General features: G+C 44.3%; 1 protein-coding gene across 1 annotated transcript in view; it reads left to right on the top strand.

Moving 5' to 3' along the window:
• The window catches only part of NSMCE2 (NSE2 (MMS21) homolog, SMC5-SMC6 complex SUMO ligase), a 295,700-nt gene that overhangs the window by 62,607 nt on the left and 211,924 nt on the right, over nt 1-21,169 (top strand). The window contains exon 3 of the mRNA XM_060201567.1: nt 8,752-8,858. Within this exon, the coding sequence (XP_060057550.1) occupies nt 8,752-8,858 (107 nt within the window). The remainder of the gene's footprint in view (nt 1-8,751; nt 8,859-21,169) is intronic.

The following is a 21,169-nucleotide window of genomic DNA, read 5'->3' as shown; positions in this document are numbered from 1 at the left end:
CATGGACCCTGAGTGTCCCTGTGTCCTCCCTCCCACCATTCCCCATAAGGACATGGACCCTGAGTGTCCCTGTGTCCTCCTCCCCACCGTCCCCCATAAGGACATGGAACCTGAGTGTCCCTGTGTCCTCCCTCCCACCGTCCCCCGTAAGGACATGGACCCTGAGTGTCCCTGTGTCCTCCTCCCCACCGTCCCCCGTAAGGACATGGACCCTGAGTGCCCCTGTGTCCTCCTCCCCACTGTCCCCCATAAGGACATGGACCCTGAGTGTCCCTGTGTCCTCCCACTGTGCCCCGTAAGGACATGGACCCTGGGTGTCCCTGTGTCCTCCCTCCCACCATCCCCCATAAGGACATGGACCCTGAGTGTCCCTGTGTCCTCCCTCCCACCATTCCCCGTAAGGACATGGACCCTGAGTGTCCCTGTGTCCTCCTCCCCACCGTCCCCCATAAGGACATGGACCCTGAGTGTCCCTGTGTCCTCCCTCCCACCGTCCCCCGTAAGGACATGGACCCTGAGTGTCCCTGTGTCCTCCTCCCCACCGTCCCCCGTAAGGACATGGACCCTGAGTGCCCCTGTGTCCTCCTCCCCACTGGCCCCATAAGGACATGGACCCTGAGTGTCCCTGTGTCCTCCCACTGTGCCCCGTAAGGACATGGACCCTGGGTGTCCCTGTGTCCTCCCTCCCACCATCCCCCATAAGGACATGGACCCTGAGTGTCCCTGTGTCCTCCCCACCGTCCCCTGTAATGACATGGACCCTGAGTGTCCCTGTGTCCTCCTCCCCACCGTCCCCCATAAGGACATGGACCCTGAGTGTCCCTGTGTCCTCCCCACCGTCCCCTGTAATGACATGGACCCTGAGTGTCCCTGTGTCCTCCTCCCCACCGTCCCCCATAAGGACATGGACCCTGAGTGTCCCTGTGTCCTCCCCCCCACTGTCCCCCATAAGGACATGGACCCTGAGTGTCCCTGTGTCCTCCTCCCCACCGTCCCCCATAAGGACATGGACCCTGAGTGCCCCTGTGTCCTCCTCCCCACCGTCCCCCATAAGGACATGGACCCTGAGTGTCCCTGTGTCCTCCCTCCCACCATGCCCCATAAGGACATGAACCCTGAGTGTCCCTGTGTGCTCCCCCCCACTGTCCCCCATAAGGACATGGACCCTGAGTGTCCCTGTGTCCTCCCCCCCACTGTCCCCCATAAGGACATGGACCCTGAGTGTCCCTGTGTCCTCCTCCCCACCGTCCCCCATAGGGACATGGACCCTGAGTGTCCCTGTGTCCTCCTCCCCACCATCCCCCATAAGGACATGAACCCTGAGTGTCCCTGTGTCCTCCCTCCCACCGTTCCCTGTAAGGACATGGACCCTGAGTGTCCCTGTGTCCTCCCTCCCACCATTCCCCATAAGGACATGGACCCTGAGTGTCCCTGTGTCCTCCTCCCCACTGCCCCCCATAAGGACATGGACCCTGAGTGTCCCTGTGTCCTCCCTCCCACCATTCCCCATAAGGACATGGACCCTGAGTGTCCCTGTGTCCTCCTCCCCACCGTCCCCCGTAAGGACATGGACCCTGGGTGTCCCTGTGTCCTCCCTCCCACCATCCCCCATAAGGACATGGACCCTGAGTGTCCCTGTGTCCTCCCTCCCACCATTCCCCATAAGGACATGGACCCTGAGTGTCCCTGTGTCCTCCCCCCCACTGTCCCTCATAAGGACATGGACCCTGAGTGTCCCTGTGTGCTCCCTCCCACCATCCCCCATAAGGACATGGACCCTGAGTGTCCCTGTGTCCTCCTCCCCACCGTCCCCCGTAAGGACATGGACCCTGAGTGTCCCTGTGTCCTCCCTCCCACCGTCCCCCGTAAGGACATGGACCCTGAGTATCCCTGTGTCCTCCTCCCCACCGTCCCCCGTAAGGACATGGACCCTGAGTGCCCCTGTGTCCTCCTCCCCACTGTCCCCCATAAGGACATGGACCCTGAGTGTCCCTGTGTCCTCCCACTGTGCCCCGTAAGGACATGGACCCTGGGTGTCCCTGTGTCCTCCCTCCCACCATCCCCCATAAGGACATGGACCCTGAGTGTCCCTGTGTCCTCCCTCCCACCATCCCCCATAAGGACATGGACCCTGAGTGTCCCTGTGTCCTCCTCCCCACCGTCCCCCATAAGGACATGGACCCTGAGTGTCCCTGTGTCCTCCCTCCCACCGTCCCCCGTAAGGACATGGACCCTGAGTGTCCCTGTGTCCTCCTCCCCACTGTCCCCCGTAAGGACATGGACCCTGAGTGCCCCTGTGTCCTCCTCCCCACTGTCCCCCGTAAGGACATGAACCCTGAGTGTCCCTGTGTCCTCCCACTGTGCCCCGTAAGGACATGGACCCTGGGTGTCCCTGTGTCCTCCCTCCCACCATCCCCCATAAGGACATGGACCCTGAGTGTCCCTGTGTCCTCCCTCCCCACCGTCCCCTGTAATGACATGGACCCTGAGTGTCCCTGTGTCCTCCTCCCCACCGTCCCCCATAAGGACATGGACCCTGAGTGTCCCTGTGTCCTCCCTCCCACTGTCCCCCATAAGGACATGGACCCTGAGTGTCCCTGTGTCCTCCTCCCCACCGTCCCCCATAAGGACATGGACCCTGAGTGTCCCTGTGTCCTCCTCCCCACCGTCCCCCATAAGGACATGGACCCTGAGTGTCCCTGTGTCCTCCCTCCCACCATGCCCCATAAGGACATGAACCCTGAGTGTCCCTGTGTGCTCCCCCCCACTGTCCCCCATAAGGACATGGACCCTGAGTGTCCCTGTGTCCTCCCCCCCACTGTCCCCCATAAGGACATGGACCCTGAGTGTCCCTGTGTCCTCCTCCCCACCGTCCCCCATAGGGACATGGACCCTGAGTGTCCCTGTGTCCTCCTCCCCACCATCCCCCATAAGGACATGAACCCTGAGTGTCCCTGTGTCCTCCCTCCCACTGTTCCCTGTAAGGACATGGACCCTGAGTGTCCCTGTGTGCTCCCCCCCACTGTCCCCCATAAGGACATGGACCCTGATTGTCTCTGTGTCCTCCCTCCCACAGTTCCCCGTAAGGACATGGACCCTGAGTGTCCCTGTGTCCTCCCTCCGACAGTTCCCCATAAGGACATGGACCCTGAGTGTCCCTGTGTCTTCCCTCCCACCGTTCCCCTTAAGGACATGGACCCTGAGTGTCCCTGTGCTCCCTCCCACTGTCCCCCGTAAGGACATGGACCCTCAGTGTCCCTGTGCCCTCCCTCCCACCATCCCCCATAAGGACATGAACCCTGAGTGTCCCTGTATCCTCCCTCCCACCGTTCCTCGTAAGGACATGGACCCTGAGTGTCCCTGTGTGCTCCCTCCCACCATCCCCCATAAGGACATGGACCCTGAGTGTCCCTGTGTCCTCCCTCCCACCATCCCCCATAAGGACATGAACCCTGAGTGTCCCTGTGTCCTCCCTCTCCAGTCTGAGTCCCTAGATTTGCTATAGAGACCACAGTCCACTGAAGATTCACCCTATTGGCTTCTGCTCTGTTTCTTAGAGTCCATTTGTGAGTGAGGCCACCTGGTCTCCGTCCTTCTCCTTCTGGCTTTTTTCACTCAATGGAAGAGGTTATTGTTATATAATAACAGGAGAGTTAAAAATTGAGGACAGCAACAACAAAAATCTACAAATAGTTGTCACAGTACTTTACCATGTACAAGGATCTGGGTATGAGCCCCTGGTCTTTGCATGGGAACACCCTGCTAGGAGAAGCTTCACACGTGGTGAGGTGGTAATGGGACGGTTTTCCCTTCTATTTCCCTCCCTGTCATCACCCTTTATCAGGAATTCTTTTTCTTCTTCTTTGTTAATTCGAAGGGCCACTGGAGCCTGGAATTGCCTTGGTGTGAAGACCAGGCAACAAAAATAAAAGAAGGAAGATGGCTGTGGTAGGCTGTGACTGCGCGTGGGTGTCCTCAGGTGCTGCCGAGGAGTTATTCCGATGCCAGACCTCCACAACAGCACTCAGGGTCTCTTTCAGATGCTTTGATGGGCTCCTCACTCTGTCCTGGGCCTCTGGTCTTTCTAGCCTTGTCTGCAGCAGAGTTCAGCTAATGTTATCTAACTGGAATCACTTCCAGGTGGGGTGTGATGCTCAGTTCTGTTTGGAATTAGCTTCCCAAACTCTTCTGGTGTTTTCCCTTTAGTGCCTCAGGCTGTACTATTATCTGTAACTCTTGAGCAAGTCTCAACATTTTGGGACCTTGTAGGAGAGGCAGCTTGTAAGTCAGAGTGGGTCCCTGCAGGGTGTCCTTGGTGTTTATGCCCTCAGACACTGAGCCAGCCACCCTCATCTCCTTTGTATGTGCAGTTGCTATCTCCTTTACATTTTAACTTTGCTCATGGAGTCTTGAGAAGGAGAATCTTTATCCTTTGTGTCTTGTTTATTGAACTCTTTCATGGCATTTCTATGTTGAGGACACACACACACACACACACACACACACACACACGTTTTCATTTATTCCCAGGGGGTGATTGCCAACACCAGATTTAGCCATATAAGCCCCTAGAAAATATTCATTTCTTATACTTCAAAGACTGTACCACCTGACTGGTCCTTTGAGTTTCTGTTTGCTGAAGGATGCTTCCCTGGATTAGTAAACAGCATTTAGTACACTCTTATCTTGGCTCGGGTCAGCAATTTTAGCCACTTTTATCAACTGAGTTTCATAATCCAATAATCATAAAATATACTGGCTTGTGGAGCCAGGCAGTGGTGCATCTGGCTTATAAAAAGCATGCATTGCAGTGTACAAGGACCTGGGTTCAAGGCCCCGGAACCCCCTGTATGAGGGAGGCTTCATGAGCAGTGAAAGTAACAGAGATGTCCCTATCTCTTCTCCTCCTTCCTCTCAACTTCCTTCTGTTTCTACTTCTTCTTCTTCTAGCATTTGCCCTTCTTCCGTAGCCAGTCAACAGCGTCAGGTTGAGCCTGATGTAAAGTTTCGAGACCTCCTTTGAATCTGGAGAGGTGGCAGTCGTTGACCATGTGGGTCATAGTCTGTCTGTAGCCGCAAGGGCAGTTCGGGTCGTCTCTGGCTCCCCAGCGATGGAATATAGCGGCGCACCGGTTATGGCCTGTTCGATAGCGATTGAGGAGGGCCCAATCATAACGTGCTAGGTCAAAGCTGGGTTGACGCTTGCAGGGGTCTGTGATGAGGTGTTTGTTCTTTACCTCAGCTGACTGCCAACTCTGTTTCCAAGAGTCTGGAACAGAGAAGTTCAGTGTAGGCATAGGGGACCAGATTGGGTGACGAGACATCAAGCGTTGGACAGGGTGGGCGAAGATATCCGCGTATATTGGCAGGTCCGGTCGAGCGTAGACGTGGGAAATGAACTTAGATGATGCCGCATCCCAACGAATATCTGGCGGGGCGATGTTGCTAAGAACTGGCAGCCATAGAACTGGGGTGGAACGGATGGTTCCAGAAATTATATTCCTCATGGAGGAATATAATTTGGAATCGACCAAGTGGACATGGGGGCTACGGAACCATACTGGGGCACAGTATTCTGCAGTGGAATAGCATAATGCCAGAGATGATGATCGTAGTGTGGAAGCGTTCGCGCCCCATGAGGAGCTGGCCAGTCTTGCAATGATGTTATTCCTCACGCCCACCTTTGCTGCAGTTTTTATGAGATGTTCGTGTAATGACAGAGTGCGATCGAGAGTAACGCCAAGATAGACTGGCTGGGCTTCATGCCGGATTCTCGTATCGCCAAGCTGCACATTAAGCTCACGCGAGGCCGAGGCATGGTGTAGATGGAAAACAGATGATACCGTTTTTGCAGTGCTAGGGATTAGTCGCCATTTTTTACAGTAATCAGATATCAGAGACATGTCTTTCGTGAGTGTTTCCTCGAGGATGTCAAACTTGGATGCCTGAGTTGCACAGCAGATGTCATCGGTGTAGATGAACTTCCTTGAAGAAGTTTCTGGGAGGTCATTGATGTAAATATTAAATAGCGTAGGAACCAGAACAGAGCCCTGGGGGAGGCCACTTGAGACAAGTCTCCATCTGCTAGACTTGTCACCAAGATGCACCCGGAATCTTCTGTTTTGGAGAAGAAACGATATAGTGTTGGCCACCCATGGAGGCAGGCATCTTGAGAGCTTGACTAGGAGACCACGGTGCCAAACCGTGTCATAGGCTGCTGTGAGATCAACAAAGACAGCACTCGTCTTTAAATTCTTCTGGAATCCATTTTCAATGTAAGTTGAGAGGGCCAGAGCTTGTTTGCAGGTAGATCTTCCTGGGTGGAAATCAGCTTGGGCGGGTGATAGGAATTTCTCTGTAAGATGAGAAATACGTGACAGAAGCAGCCTCTCAAGGAGTTTGTAACACACGGAGAGGAGAGAAATTGGTCTACTGAAAATAAATAAATAAATAAATAAATAAATAAATAAATAGAATATTAAGAAAACATAAATATACTGATTCTAACAAAAAAATAAAACAATCACTATTATTTTTAACTAGACAAGGGTTATGTGAAACTGAGTCTATAAATCACAGCTCTGCTAAACAAGTTGCTGAAATAGCTGAATGTACTGGAATATCTATAAATGACATAAATAGTCATACTGCGGCATAAATTATTTAAACGTCTCTTCCCAACCATCAAGCAGATAGTTTCATTCAGTTGCTTATTTTTAATCACCAGTTGCTAACTGCTCATATAACTGAAGCTGCTGGTGCCAGCAGTAGTCAAATCGTACGTCCTCTTATTTGACAGGTGGCTATGATTGATATTTGGAATATGACTTGAGACCTTTCTCATATATCGTTTGGTTAGAAATGTTGTATTTAAAATTTGGTAAGTAAAGTTTTGTTTCTGTTTGGTTTTCTTTTTCCCTTTCAAAGAAGTGCCCTCTTTCCAAACTCAACAAAATTTTATATTGAGATACATGTTCTTTGTGTGATGTTTTCTGACAGAAGCAGATTAACCTGAGGTATACTGATTATTATATAAGTTAAACATGATGTTAAAGTCTAGGAAAACCATTCTGAAGAGCCACATTACATTATTTCCTGACATTGGGGTAGCCTGTCCTGCCTTTCCTTCAGAGTAGACATGAAGTACTTAGATTTGTCCGAGCCAAGGCGTTTGAGTGGAGAGAGACTAATTTGTGCATTCCCAGGTGGGACCTGAGTAAATCAGTCTCATTTTACTCTCTCAGCTTTCATAATGTTAGAGACTGCTTTAACCTGTATTTCTGTGTTTTCATGATTTGTTTTCTGTTTAGAGAATTAAAAATCAGTGAAAAAACACCTTTACAATAATAGCTCACCTTTTAAATCTAGTAATTACATCTTATTGTGTTCTACTTTGAACACAGTTCCATTTTACTTGTTGATGCCCATGCAAGAATGAACCCAGAGCCTTGTATTTGCACAGTTCTGCTACTGACTGGCCTCATAGGCATGTTTCTTAGAGAATGAGGACAGAGAGACACAGAGCGAGAAACTCAGAGAGGAGACACACAGCAATACCACTCCACCATTCTCCCGTTCTTAGTTTCTCTGCTGTCATTCTCTCTACAGATCTGGCACCAAGGCTCAAATCTAGGTTTCACACATGAAAGACGTGTTCTACCTAATGAGCTCTTTTCCAGCCCCTCATTTTAAATATATAAACATAGTAAGCCTAACTGTCTCATATTCCGAAATCTGAAATATTTGTGTATCTGCTGCTGATTCTTAGTGTTGTGGCTTGTTTTCTTGTGATTTTCAGACTTTCTTATTTTTTCATTTTCCTCCTATCAATCTGGTGGTTTACTGGAGGTTTAGCAATTGCTCTCAGCAGGTATTTATATGAATCACTTGAGTTACAGTGTCTTCTCAGGAGGAGAGTATTTGTAGGTATTAGCAGAGTGATACTAACTCACACCAAGTCAGACCTTAGGTTCCCTGGACACTCAGTGAGTGATGCTAAGCCTCAATCCTGGACAACTCCTTTATGGCCACAGTTCTTCAGAAACAGCTTTATTTTCTTTCTTTCCCACCCTTTCCCCCTTGCCCTCCCTCCCTCCCTCCCTCCTCCATCCACACTCTTCCTGGCTCTTCCTGTTCAGTGGCTGAGACCAGCTTCCTTGCCGTTAAGCCTGGAGCAGAGGCTGGATGGCTTCCAGGTCAGCTTTCTGTTGAGGAGCTGGGAGGGAAGATTGCTCTGTGTTGCTGCTGCCTCCCCAGGTTCTCTAGAACTTGCTCTGGTTGTCTCCTACTGTCTCATGACCTTCTGTTTTTAAGGAGAGTCATTTTTCTCTTGACAGTATTTTACTTGTTTTCAAAAGGGGGTTGTTCTACATAACTCAGCCTACCACAAGTGAAAGGCCTTCTGTATGTGATCTCTGGCAAACCCTCGATGCTCATGTGCATATCTGTATGAGCTGTTTTGAGAGGTGAGGAAACTGAGGCTGACAGAATTGGTCTAAGGTCTTACAAGAAAGTGCCTCTGTTTGGGACTCTGCAGTCTTAGGTCACCCAACCTTTTCACCTTTCAGTCTTCTACTGGCTATGCTTTTGATTTCTAGTGGAGCAGATATGTGTTAGAAAAGCTTGTAAAACAGTATGTGGTATGACTAGGAAATCATTCAGACCATTGACTATCATGAGATTCTATTGGCGTAACTTTCTCTAGTTGTCATACTACACATGAAAAGTAATGGTCGCTTCCTTTTCTTTCAGCTGAAGTGAGTGGTGAATACAGTATGGACAAGGCAATGCTTGAATTCGCTATGATGGACCGAGAACTGAACCATTATATAAAGGCTGTTCAGTCTGCGATCAGTCATGTAAGTCTATGCCACTTACTTGGTTTGTGTGGTTACAGCTCACTGACGTAGGGATAGAAACACACAGGTTTTTTTTCTAGCCTTTAATATTTCCTTTCCTTACTATAGCAGCTATAAATTTCTAATCAGGAAGTTCTTAGAATAGGAATCGTAAGTATTTTCCCAGATGCCCACCTATTTTGATTTTCTGACAACTTTTTTGTCTTAAAAATTTCACTTTAAGCTTCCTTTCTAATATGGGGCTTCATAAAATGCTGAAGGCTTTTAAAAAAAATTAATGTATTTACTAAAGTATGATTTAGACAAAGTTAGTTACTCATTTTCCAGTTTAACTCTGGTACATGTCTTGCAGAATCCATACAGTCAGGTAATACTAAACAGTTTTAAAAGAAGTGTAAAAATCAAAAAAGGTTGGCATTTTGGTCTTTCCATAAACCTAACATGCCTCTGTTGATTCCAGCTGTCACAGAAATACCACCAGGTCAGCTAAGGTGGGAACGTAGAGACATCCTTTCAGCAGTACTGTGTTGAGTAAGAAGTGAGCAATATGATTGCAGTAATGATTCTGAGAAGCCCTTTGTCCTCTGAGCAGTGGAAACTCCCCCATTGAACTGATTTCATGTACCTGTGTAATAGAATGTCTTGTACTTCGGGTTTCTTTATTTGCCATTTCTTATTATGTCTATGGGAAACTTTTTAAAAAGTAAATGCTTGACAAAATTGGCTACTATTCAGGAAAAGGTACAATTTAAGATGTGTTAATATCTATGCCATGTATTAATGAGCACTGTGTGTTACATGTTTGGTGATTTTTTTTTGTTTGTTTGTTTGATTTTGAGTTATTTTTTCCCCTTTTTTGATGGTTAATATTTTTCAAGTCTAATTTTTGTACTTAGGAATATCTGCTTATATCCAAACTTATTCAGTGTCTAAGATTCTGATTTTTTTTTTTTTTTAGCTACTGTAATTGTTAGTCCTGGCACTGTGAATATGTCTTCCATAGGGAAATATAAAATTGGTTCCATGGTGGGGCATTTGCAACTGGATAACAAAGTGCCTAGTCAGAGGTTTTTCACTCCAGATGATTCCTAGAGCTCACCAGTCCCCACCCAACTAAGGAGATTCTGACTCTTTTAGGTAGATTGTGGTATCTGTAGTTTTAGACTGCATATTCCAATGTGTGTCCAGGAGCAAAAGCCACTGCCTTAAAGAAAGGAGACTGGGGCTGGGTGGTGGCACACCTGGCTAAGTGCACGTGTCACCATGCTCAGTGACCTGGGAGTCCCTCTGGCCTTCAGCTGAAGCTCTCGGCTGCTCTTCTTTTCTTTTGAGAAAATAGACCTACTTTATTTTACAGTGCCTCAAGATTTATTTGGAATCAGTATTGATTTCAGTGCTCTAAGACTTAGAAAAATACAAGTAAAGCGGACTGTTTTTCACTAATTAATTTGTAGAGGGGGTGTTATGGGGCAGGTTGCCTTTTTGTCTTCGAATATTCACTGAATAAATACTTAGTAAACAACTGTGTGTACACCAGACTCTCATGCCTGATCCTCCAGAGGTCCCAGGTGCAGTTCCCAGCTCTATCATAATCCAGAATTAAAAATAAATACCTTTTTGTTTGTTAAAGGGAGTATTATTGCAAATATTACTGGAAGTATTATTGCTGATATTATTAATATAAAGGAGTACTATTAAAAGCCAATTCCCACATAGCCTGCCATCACTTCCTACACACTTTCAGAGTGAATGGGCCATATGGCAGTCAGACTCTATAACATTGCAGCAGACTGCAGGGAGTCTGCAGGATCCTGGGGGCCTTCAGTCATGAGGCCACACATGTGATGAAGAGTGCTTTATGAACTACTAAGTGGCATGCAGATAGGGTCTATTAAGCCATGGAAAACCTTTTCTCTTTCATATTCAGAACAGAGTAGTGTTCTGAATATCGGACTTTCAACAGCCTAATGTTCCACTGACTTCTCACTATGCGGCCCATGCTTCTGGATGTGAATATTAGGAAGTGAATAAACAAGGCCCTGTTACACCCAAGGCTGCTCAGAGTTGTAGAACACACTCTCTGCTAAGCCCAGAGCTGAGGACAAAATCCCAGGCTGCCTGTGGTAGCTCATGCTGAGAGGAAGTTTCATAAGAGGTAAGGCTGTTTTGTGGTAGCTCCCCCCCATCTTAAAAAAAAGGAGTTACTAACAGGTTTGAAGAGACAGACACACACATTTAGCAAAGAATAGCAGAAAGTCTATTTATTAGCTGTTGTGTAATACAAAGTAAACTAAACTATTGGGAGAGGGTTAATAATTCAAGGGGGCATAGTTGCATGATATATGCTGAGTGATTGAGGAAGTGATACTTATCTAAGATAGCAGTCAGATCAGCTTTATCATGGTGGCTAGGGTTCTCTTTGTGTTACTTTTACATGAAATGGATGCGGCATTTTTTAAAGTTGTCAGTGGATGTCGCTGCTCCAGGCTAACTTTCTCAGGCAGATGGAGGCAGAAGCAGGGAGACAGAGAGTAAGATACTCAAACAGCGAAGATTCATTCAGTATGCTAGAGGGCTAGGGCTGAACCTGTGTTTTGCTCATGACAAAGCAAGCATACTCTTCCAAGTGAGCTAACCTGCTCAATTTTGAAAAATAACCTTTATTCTTACAGAAAAGAAGGGACATAGCAAAAGAAATGTTAACAACCTAACAGGTTTAGACTAGTTTCACATCTCACTGGCAGTCAGTAATAAGCGGCACATCCTTCGTGCTTTCTGAGCAGCAGTCTGACCCCAGAGTTTAGCAAAGTAACTAAAGTCTGACATCTATGCATGCTGGTGTTCTTATTATTTGTGTGATTTTGCTTTAATAGACTTTAAATCTTAAATTATCAAATTTTACGTATATATTATTATTTCATTGTGTGTTGTTTCAACATGTTAATTTATTGGAAAATCCAGAACATTTATATACTCTTAATTTATCATTTTGTTTGTATTTCATAAATCATGGTGCATACTTTATTCCTTCTTATAAATATCCCCAGATAATCCAATTATTTGCACTGAATGCTGCCACATAATTGTTTTTTGAGTCAGTGTTTTATGTTTATGATAATCTTATCAAAACCCTGGGGAGGGAAACGGACAGTATTTTTCTTCTTAACCTAGTAGGAGCAGTTAGGAGCTAGAGGGATCTGCTGATATTGCTTCTGAGTTTGTTCATGTATGATGTCCTGTGTAGCGTGGGTTGTACTTGATAAGCTAGCCTGCACATTTAACCTGCTTTTTTATAAATAATGTTCTGAGAATTAGAAGAGTGGAAATATACCTTCTGTAAGCTTGAAACCACAGAGTCTCACATTCAATAAAAGAATGAGGTGGGTCAAAGGTGTAGTTTACCTCAGCCTTGCCATTATGCAACTAGTTTAGAATGTTTTTAACCTATCACTTCCCTGTGCCTCCTTTTTTTTTTTTTGTCTCCAGGGTTATTGCTGGGGATTGGTACCTGTACTACGACTCTACTGCTTCTGGAGACCAACTTCTCCCCTTTTTTTGTTGCCCTTGTTGTTTATCATTGTTGTTATTATTATTGTTGTTACTGCTGTCATTGTTGCTGGATAGGACAGAGAGAGGAGGAGAGAAAGACAGACACCTGCAGACCTGGTTCACTGCCTGTGAAGCAACCCCCCTGCAGGTGGGGAGCCTGGGGTTTGAAACGGGATCCTTATGCCAGTCCAAGTTCCCTGTGCCTCCTAACCCTTCACTCTCCCTCTGTCAGTTGGTAAACTTTGCTTTTTTAAAATTTTTTAAATTTCTTTCCTCCTTCCTCTCTCTCACCTCCCCCCTCCTCCCTGTCCCTCTTCTCCCCTCTCTCCCTCCCTCTCTAGTCTTCCCCCCCCATTGTTGTCTCTGAGGTGTCATTGCTCCAGGCCAACTTTTTCAGATAAAAAGAGACAGAGATAGAAAGACAGAGTGGAGGGTACTAGATCACCAAAACCTGCTTCAGTGAAGTAGGGGCCAGACTTGGATCTGGGTTGGGCCCAGGCAAAGCAGGCTCACTATCCAAGTGAGCTTCTCGTCCGCCCAGCACAGTCCTTTCTCAGGCTTACTTCAGGCACCTTAGCATTCACTACACTAACATTGCTATCCATGGTGTTTGACACATTGAGAGTTCAGTTCTCACTTAAGCCACATTTAGAAAGAATGTCTCACTTGAAAAACCACTAATTTATTTTATTGTATCTGGAGGAAGTTCCAGGCCAGAAGATGTGCTTGTTAGATATGATCCTATAGACTGAATGTAAAAACCCACCCCATACTTTGAAATATTGACAACAGAGGAAGGAGGAAAATTAATTTAGGACTTATGCCATTTGAAGATAGAAGATTTTAGTTGAGATCATGAAAGAAATGCAGTTGTTAGTGGAAGAGCAAGAAGGTAGGGACGGTAGAGGAATGGAATCAGAAGGAAGTGCTGGAGTCCTTAACCTGCACCTCTTCTCTAGCTCTCAGCTGAAGTGACATGCAGTCTCCTGATACATTTCTGCCAGTAGTTTCTCCAGTATTGTGCAGGTTTGAAAATTAAACAAAAGAAGTCGACATTAAGCCCCAGAATGAAGTTTCTGCTATTAGTGGCAATTTCTGTTCCTTTGTTTCATTAATTTCTTACAGTTGTTCCCAGATTAAGGTTACTTTGGAAGCACTTAAATTTGTACACAGAGAGTGTAGTATCTGGTTGCAGTATTGTACTAATTGAATTACTGCTCAATATATGTCTCTTAAGATTACCAGTAAGTGTAACTGCATAGAACTGCTAACAGGTCTGTCTTACATTGAGACTGAGTTTCATGGGTCATTTGTAAAAAATCATTAAAGTATATTGTAGGTATTAACTGTTGGGTTTTATTCAAAAGTATGATATGTTTCAGTGTGGTTTTAGTGGTATTAGTTGTGGAGCCCGCTTCCCCAGAGCCCCACCCCACTAGGGAAAGAGAGAGACAGGCTGGGATTATAGATCGACCTGCCAACACCCAATCACAGAAGCCAGACCTCCCACCTTCTGCACCCCATAATGACCCTGTGTCCTTGCTCCCAGAGCAATAAAGAATAGAAAAGCTATTGGGGGAGAGGGAAAGGTATACAGAGTTCTGGTGGTGGGAATTCTGTGGAGTTGTAGCCCTCTTATCCTATGGTTTTGTCAATGTTTCCTTTTTTATTAAATAATGTATTCCTTTATACTTATTAATCAGGATGTTAAAGAGTGTAGGAAAAAAGGCTTTGTAGTCATATAAGTTTGGGCAGTGCTTGACTTACAAAATGTATGTTTTAAAGTTTTTACTACGTTTTTGTGCGTTGTAACTTTGCAACGGTAGATTCTAGCCATTTCCTGAAGTTATTTCACTATAGAAAGTTTCCAGTAAAAAGTCTCTGGTTTGGGGTGAAGGGCAATATTTCATAGAACTAATTTTGAAGAATGCCTCTGTCTTTTTCACTCCCTTAGTTTAAGTGAAGGCTAGGCAGTGGGCCTCGCAGTGTGTTTATGGAAGAGTTCTTGTAGCTTTCAGAGAACTAGGGAGTGTCTCAGACTCCCTATTTCAAATGTGCCCAGACAGGTACTTCTAGGGGTTCGGGCCTCTGAGAAACGCATTATTCCAGTGAAGGAGGAGGAGGAGGAAGAAGGAAAAAGAAGTGCAGTGAAATGTTTCTGAAAATGCATGGGAATTATTTGCCTATCAGAGTCCCTGTTTAGAGCAAGTACTTCCCCTGTGTGGAGTATTGATAGAGAAAGGGGAGATAAGTTGACACTTTCAATGAAAGAAAATCAGGAGGCTGCAGAGAAGACAGACGGCAACATAGCAGTGCTAATGTGCAGGGAAATAGTACAGACTGTTGAAAAGCCTGTTTCACAACCCCAGTCTTACCACTGATAATTCATTTTAGTTATTTTAAATGTATTTATAGGGTAGAGACAGAAATTGAGAGGTGGTGCAGCCCTGCTTCCCCACTTGTGAAGTTTCCCCACTGCAGGTGGAGACCAGGGACTTGAACCTGGATCCTTGTACGTCGTAGCATGTGCATTCAACCAGGTGCATTGCCTGGCCCCAACACTTATTTCTGCTAGGATTAATGAACACCTAGACCTTAGTGGCATCAGACATGGCTAATAGGGCTTAAATCACTGAAATGATTTGAGTGTTCAGTAATGCAGTAAACTCTTTGCTCCTTCTGATATTGGGCCTGGTCTGTATATTAATATATCATTAAAGACATTTATTCACTCGTTTTAATCTCCTTTTATGTAAGATTTTTCACCACCATAACTAATGTATATTAAAGCATCTGAATTTGGGTTTTTCCCCTACTGTTTGGCAGCAGAGCTAATGAGTCCTGATATCAGTGCATAAAATGGTGAAGTTCACTGTAAAATTAATCCATTTTTAGAGACTAGAACTGAAAAATAGTTGTCTGCTTATTAAGTTCACAGCTAAGGCTTTTGCTCAGTCCTAATAACATGCTTAATCAAATGAAGATACAAAAGATTCTTGATGAGTGTACGGAATTGCTGCATTTAATATCATCTGTAAAATAGGCAGACAAAGCTAGTTAAAATATGCCTAAAAATGGACAATAAAGAAAAGCCTTTGCTTAAATTCTGGCTTTTCCACATTCTCAATCTCTGAACCTCATTTAATTGATGTGAGGTCATAGGGCTTTCCAGTTAAGACTGAAAATTGAGGTAGTCGGGCGTTAACGCAGTGGGTTAAGCACACATGGCGCGAAGCGCAAGGACCAGCGTAAGGATCCCTGTTTGAGCCCCCAGCTCCCCACCTGCAGGGGAGTTGCTTCACAAGCAGTGAAGCAGGTCTGCAGGTGTCTGTCTTTCTCTCCCCCTCTCTGTCTTCCCTTCCTCTCTCCATTTCTCTCTGTCCTATCAACAACGATGACAACAACAACAGCAATAATAACTACAATAAAAAAAACAAGGGCAACAAAAGAGAAAAATAAAATAAATCAATATTAAAAAAAGACTGAAAATTGATGGCATGAAAACAGTTCTTTCAAACTAACTTTCAACGCTGCCCAGAAAGTTCTCCAAAGGAGAAGTTGTTTCTTTGATCAAGTTCAAATATCTGAATGGATATTTTGAATTAAATAAAAAGTTGAATAGGCAACAGGAGGCCATTAGGAAAGGCCAGGGATGTTTCTTAAGAGTTTGAAGGGATGATCTAATTTTTTTTTACAAAATAATTTTGTTGGAGTGTTAATGGTTTACTGTGGTTAACAAGGTACAGTTTCTCCTCTTCCTGTGACAGGTGTCTGCAAAAGACTCTTGAGGGTGAGAGTGTATGTGGAGGGGGTGGATGGAGGTTGAGGTGCCAAGGAGATGTAGTGTTCTCAGTGCTGTCTTTTTTTTTTTTTTTTTTTACCAGAGCACTGCTCAGCTCTGGTTTATGGTGCTGTCCTCAGAAAGTACTGGTCAGAATCTTAAGCATGAAGCCAGGAGTGAGAAATACAAAAACAACAACAACACACAAACACACACACACATATTACTTTTTTAACACATACCACTTGATTGCAGCGAAGCATCCCACTAGAGATAACTAAGTCAAAACAGAAAAAGTGATGACTCAAGAATTAACTTTTTTAGTGTTATGCCAAGGAATGAATTCATAGCCTCACATATGTATGATAGCTAACCCTCAGAGCCATCTCACCAGCTTGGCTTTCACTCTAGTTTTCAAGAGGGGGGGAGGAGAACAGGACACTACTGCACCATCCAGAGTCCCGTAGTACTGTCCATGGTGCTCCCTGGTGGTACTGAAATTGGCCCATCACCTTCCGAAGGCATGCACTCTGCCCGCTGAGTTACTGTCTGTGAGTAACATGAATAACTCATGAATAACTCATGAATAACTTTTGGTGTTTTCTTTCATAGTTGAGTGAATACTTTGAGGAAGTGCAGCTCAAAATACTTTTCTCTATTCTTAAGAATTTATAGTTAAACTATTCAACTGTCATATCTTTAGGTATTGTATATAATATTAGCCTCATTTGAAAAAATACCAAAATTTCTTTTTTAAAAAGAAATGTTTCCACCAAATTGCAGACACTACCTTGACACCATCCTGACCTCCCTGGGCAGACAACCTCATCAATGTGTCTTGGAGCCTCCCTTTCCCAGAGCCCTGCCCCACTAGGGAAAGACAGAGACAGGCTGGGGGTGTGGATCCATCTGCCAACACCCATGTCCAGTGGAGAAGCAATTACAGAAGCCAGAACTCCACCTTCTGCCCCCTACAGAGAACTTTTGTCCAGGGGGCCAGGTGATGGTGTGGCTGATTAAGCACTCACAGTGCATAAGAACCTGAGGTCAAGCCCCTGGTCCCTACCTGCAGGGGGAAAGCTTCACAAGTGGTGAAGCAGAGCTGCAGGGGTCTCTCTGTCACTTTCCCTCAGTTTCCCCTCCCTTCTAAATTTCTCTCTGACTGTCCAATAATAAATTAATAAAATTAAAAGATTTTTTTTTTTAAAAAGAATAAACTTTTAAAAATTAAGAGTTTGGGTCCATACTCCCAAAAGGATAAGGAACAGGGAAACTTCCAGTGGAGGGAATGGGACAGGAAGCTCTGGTGGTGGGAGCTATGTGGAACTGTTCCCCTGTTACTTTACAGTCTTGTTAATCATTATTAGTTCACTAATGGGCAAACGCTAGAAGAAGAAGTTCACTAATAAAAAATTAAAAGGGAAAGCAAATATATGTCATACAACATAGGGGGTCTTTACAGTAGTATGTGTTTGTTCATTTTCCTGAACTACAGTAATAGAACCAGTTATTATGAACATTAAAAGTATCATTTATTTTCTTCTAATAGTGATATATATGTCATGTAAGATTTGATTCAGTCTGGTGGCCATGTGCCCTTCTCACTAGCTTCCTACCTTCTCCCAGCTAGCACCTGGGAGGGTTTCAGGTGCTTCAGCTGCTTCTCAAATTGCTGTTTGTTTCTTGGAATGTTGTTGGTACCAGGAGATAAGCCCTCTCTATCCATCAGGCTGCTGTCTCCCTGAGGCTTATTTTAGCCCCAACATGAAACAAGCCAGAAGTGCTCTTTGAGAATGGAGCTAAGTGGAGTAAATCCTGATGGTGCTCAGAGCACCTCTTGCAAAGTCAGAAGTAACAGTTGGTGTACAAGGTTTCGTTACATGGTGTTTCTAAAAGCCTGGGCAAAAAACAACAACAACAACAAAAAAAAAAAAACTTATGTTTTTTCTTTTTGGAAGGAATCCTGTCAGTAATGTAGTTGAAATTAAAATATGTCACACCATATTCTAGTAGAATACTAGAATTCTATTAAAGTAATGGAATTGTTTTCCTGTGATATGGTATTCAAGGACTTTGCCTTGTATAGTGTTTATATTATCCTAATATAATTATATATTATTTATAATTATGTATTAAGAAAGTTATTTGGTATCTAGTGTGTTTTGTATTTATCTTAATCATTGAGTTTTTTTCTGTATCTGCTAAAAAGGTATGTGACTTTAAGCCAGTGTGCAAAGTAAACTTATTAGCATTGTCACTACCTATCTCAGCTGATCTCTTTTTTTTTAATTTCTTTATTGTGGAATTAATGCTTTACATTTCAGCTGATTTCTTGATTAAGAAATGAGAAGACTTGTGAAAATGCTTCAGAGGTTTTAGCACTGTGTCCCATTATATTCTAACTTCTGTCTCTTACCACAAAGATAGCCAGCACATACTGATTCAAGCTAGTGAGCTCTCTTTAAACAACCGCAGCTTGGAATGAGTGGTAGTGGATGATTTGTGTCCTGTCTCTTCCTGGTTCTTTTCCCAATCCACAACTTAAATATTGTGGGAATGTAAATTGGTCCAGCCCCTGCGGAGAGCAGTCTGGAGAACTCTCAGAAGGCTAGAAGTAGACCTGCCCTATCCTCTTCTGGGGATAGATCCTAAGGAACCCAACAACACCCATCCAAAAAGATCTGTGTACACTTATGTTCTTAGCAGCACAATTTTTAATAGCCAAAATCTGGAAGCAACCCAGGTGTCCAACAACAGGTCAGTGGCTGAGCAAGTTATGGTCTAGATATACAATGGAATACTACTCAGCTATTAAGAATGGTGAATTCATTTTAGTGTCAACTGTAAAACATTAATCTGCCAATAAATAAAATTTTAAAAAAGTGATGAATTCACCTTTTCACCTCATCTTGGATGGAGGTTGATGGAATCATGTGAAGTGAGATCAGCCAGAAAGAGAAGGATAAATATGGGAAGCAACCCAGATGGCCAACAACAGGTAGATGGCTGAGAAAGTTGTGATATATTTACACAATGGAATACTACGCAGCTATTAAGAGCAATGAACCCACCACCTTCTCTGACCCATCTTGAATGGAGTTAGAAGGAGTTATGTTAAGTGAGCTAAGTCAGAAAGACAAAGATGAATATGGGATAATCCCACTCATAAACAGAAGTTGAGAAAGAAGAACAGAAAGGGAAACTCAAAGCAGAATCTGCCTGAATTTGGAATAGGGCACCAAAGTAAAAATCTCTGGGTGGAGGGTGAGAGTACATGTTCAGCTTCACTGGGGTGGGGGCGAGGGAAGAGGGATAGGGAAACAGTGGGAATGGTGTTGATGTACATTACTATTAACTTGTAGTCTCATAAATCTCTATTTGCTTAAGAGGAGAGGGGAGAAACTGATTGAATGTCTCACACTTTTTAATGCACAGACCATAGTCTGAGTATATGTTCCTTCAATCTAAGCATTTAAGACTTGAAAAGTGTAATCAGACTGAATTTTAACAGTGGTCTCAAATTGTTAATACATTTCTAATAATGACTTGTTCTTAGAAGTTAAGAAACAACAACAGAAAGGGAAAACACAAAGTAAAACTTTGGCAGGTGGTGTATTGCACCAAAGAACTCGGCAGAGGGAGGGCAAAGGGGTCGTAGGGAAAGAGAGGCAGGCTGGGAGTATAGATCGACCTGCCAACACGCATGTTCAGTGGGGAAGCAATTACAGAAGCCAGACCTTCCACCTTCTGCCTCCCACAATGACCTTGGGTCCATACTCCCAGAGGGATAAAGAATAAGAAAGCTATCAGGGGAGGGGATGGGATATGGAGTTCTGGTGGTGGGAATTGTGTGGCGTTGTATCCCTCTTATCCTATGTTTTTTTGTCAGTGTTCCATATATAATGCTTTAAGGTAATGAAGGTGTCTGTCTTTTTCTCTCCCTTTCTGCCTTTCCCTCCCCTTTCAAATTTTCTCTGTCCTATCAAATAAAATAGGGGAAAAAAAAAATAAAAGACCAAAAAAAAGGCCATGGGAAGTGTTCCATTTGTTGTACAGACAACCACCCTCAGTAATGTCCCTGGCAGCAAAAAATAAAAATAATAAAGAAATAGTAGCAATTATCATTTAGGTGTTTACAGAATACCAAGAAGCATTTCCTGAATCATAAACACTTTTCAGTAAAACTTTCAGCAGTGGTAGAATTCTCTTTATCTAGAAAGATCACCACCAGCATTTTATGAAGATTGAGCATTTGAGGTGGTTTTGGGCTTAATTTAAATGTATTCAGATTTAGATAACCTCCCATGTCTAATGACTACTGGGTTTAAACTTCATGATCTAAATACAGTAATCTACTTAATATTCATAACAGCACTATGACTTGAGCAGAGTTGTTGGTGAAGGAATTGAGTTGAGGAGAGAAGCAAGTATGAGCAGGGCTTGGAACCTTAAGTCCTGAGGTGATTTGGTCCCTGAGGTTGTGCTGGCACCTTTGGTATGAACACATTCTTCATGTTGCTCTCAGCAACTGAAGTTCTACAGTAGGAAGGCCAAGGGCACATATGTGTCTTCCTGCTGCAACTGAGACTAAAAAAAAATAATTTCTGGATCTCACCCTAGTTAGGAATTGCTCATAGGCTAGGATATTTCTTAAACAGGAAAGATGTCTAAAAGATTTTAGATAAGTGGATTTGCTGGACTGTTCAACTTTCTCATACACTTTCCTTATAGACTTAGGTTTACAAAGTAGTAACATCAAAATGCTTCCTACGAATGCATTGCAGCTATTTGTCATAGAAGGGGCAGAAACACTCCCTCTTTCTCTCCCTCTCTCCCTCCCCCACCAAGGCACAGATCTTATCTGTTGATATTTTTAGGTCTATGATATGTAGATTGCATATATTCTGATTCTCTACCTAGCTGTCCAGTAACTTACTTTACGCAAACTGTGGAGAAAAGAAAGGGAGAAGTTAGTTACAAT

The sequence above is a fragment of the Erinaceus europaeus genome, chromosome 1 (assembly GCF_950295315.1).
Source record: "Erinaceus europaeus chromosome 1, mEriEur2.1, whole genome shotgun sequence".
NCBI classification, from domain to species: Eukaryota; Metazoa; Chordata; class Mammalia; order Eulipotyphla; family Erinaceidae; genus Erinaceus; species Erinaceus europaeus.
This window is presented reverse-complemented; position numbering and strand designations above follow the sequence as displayed.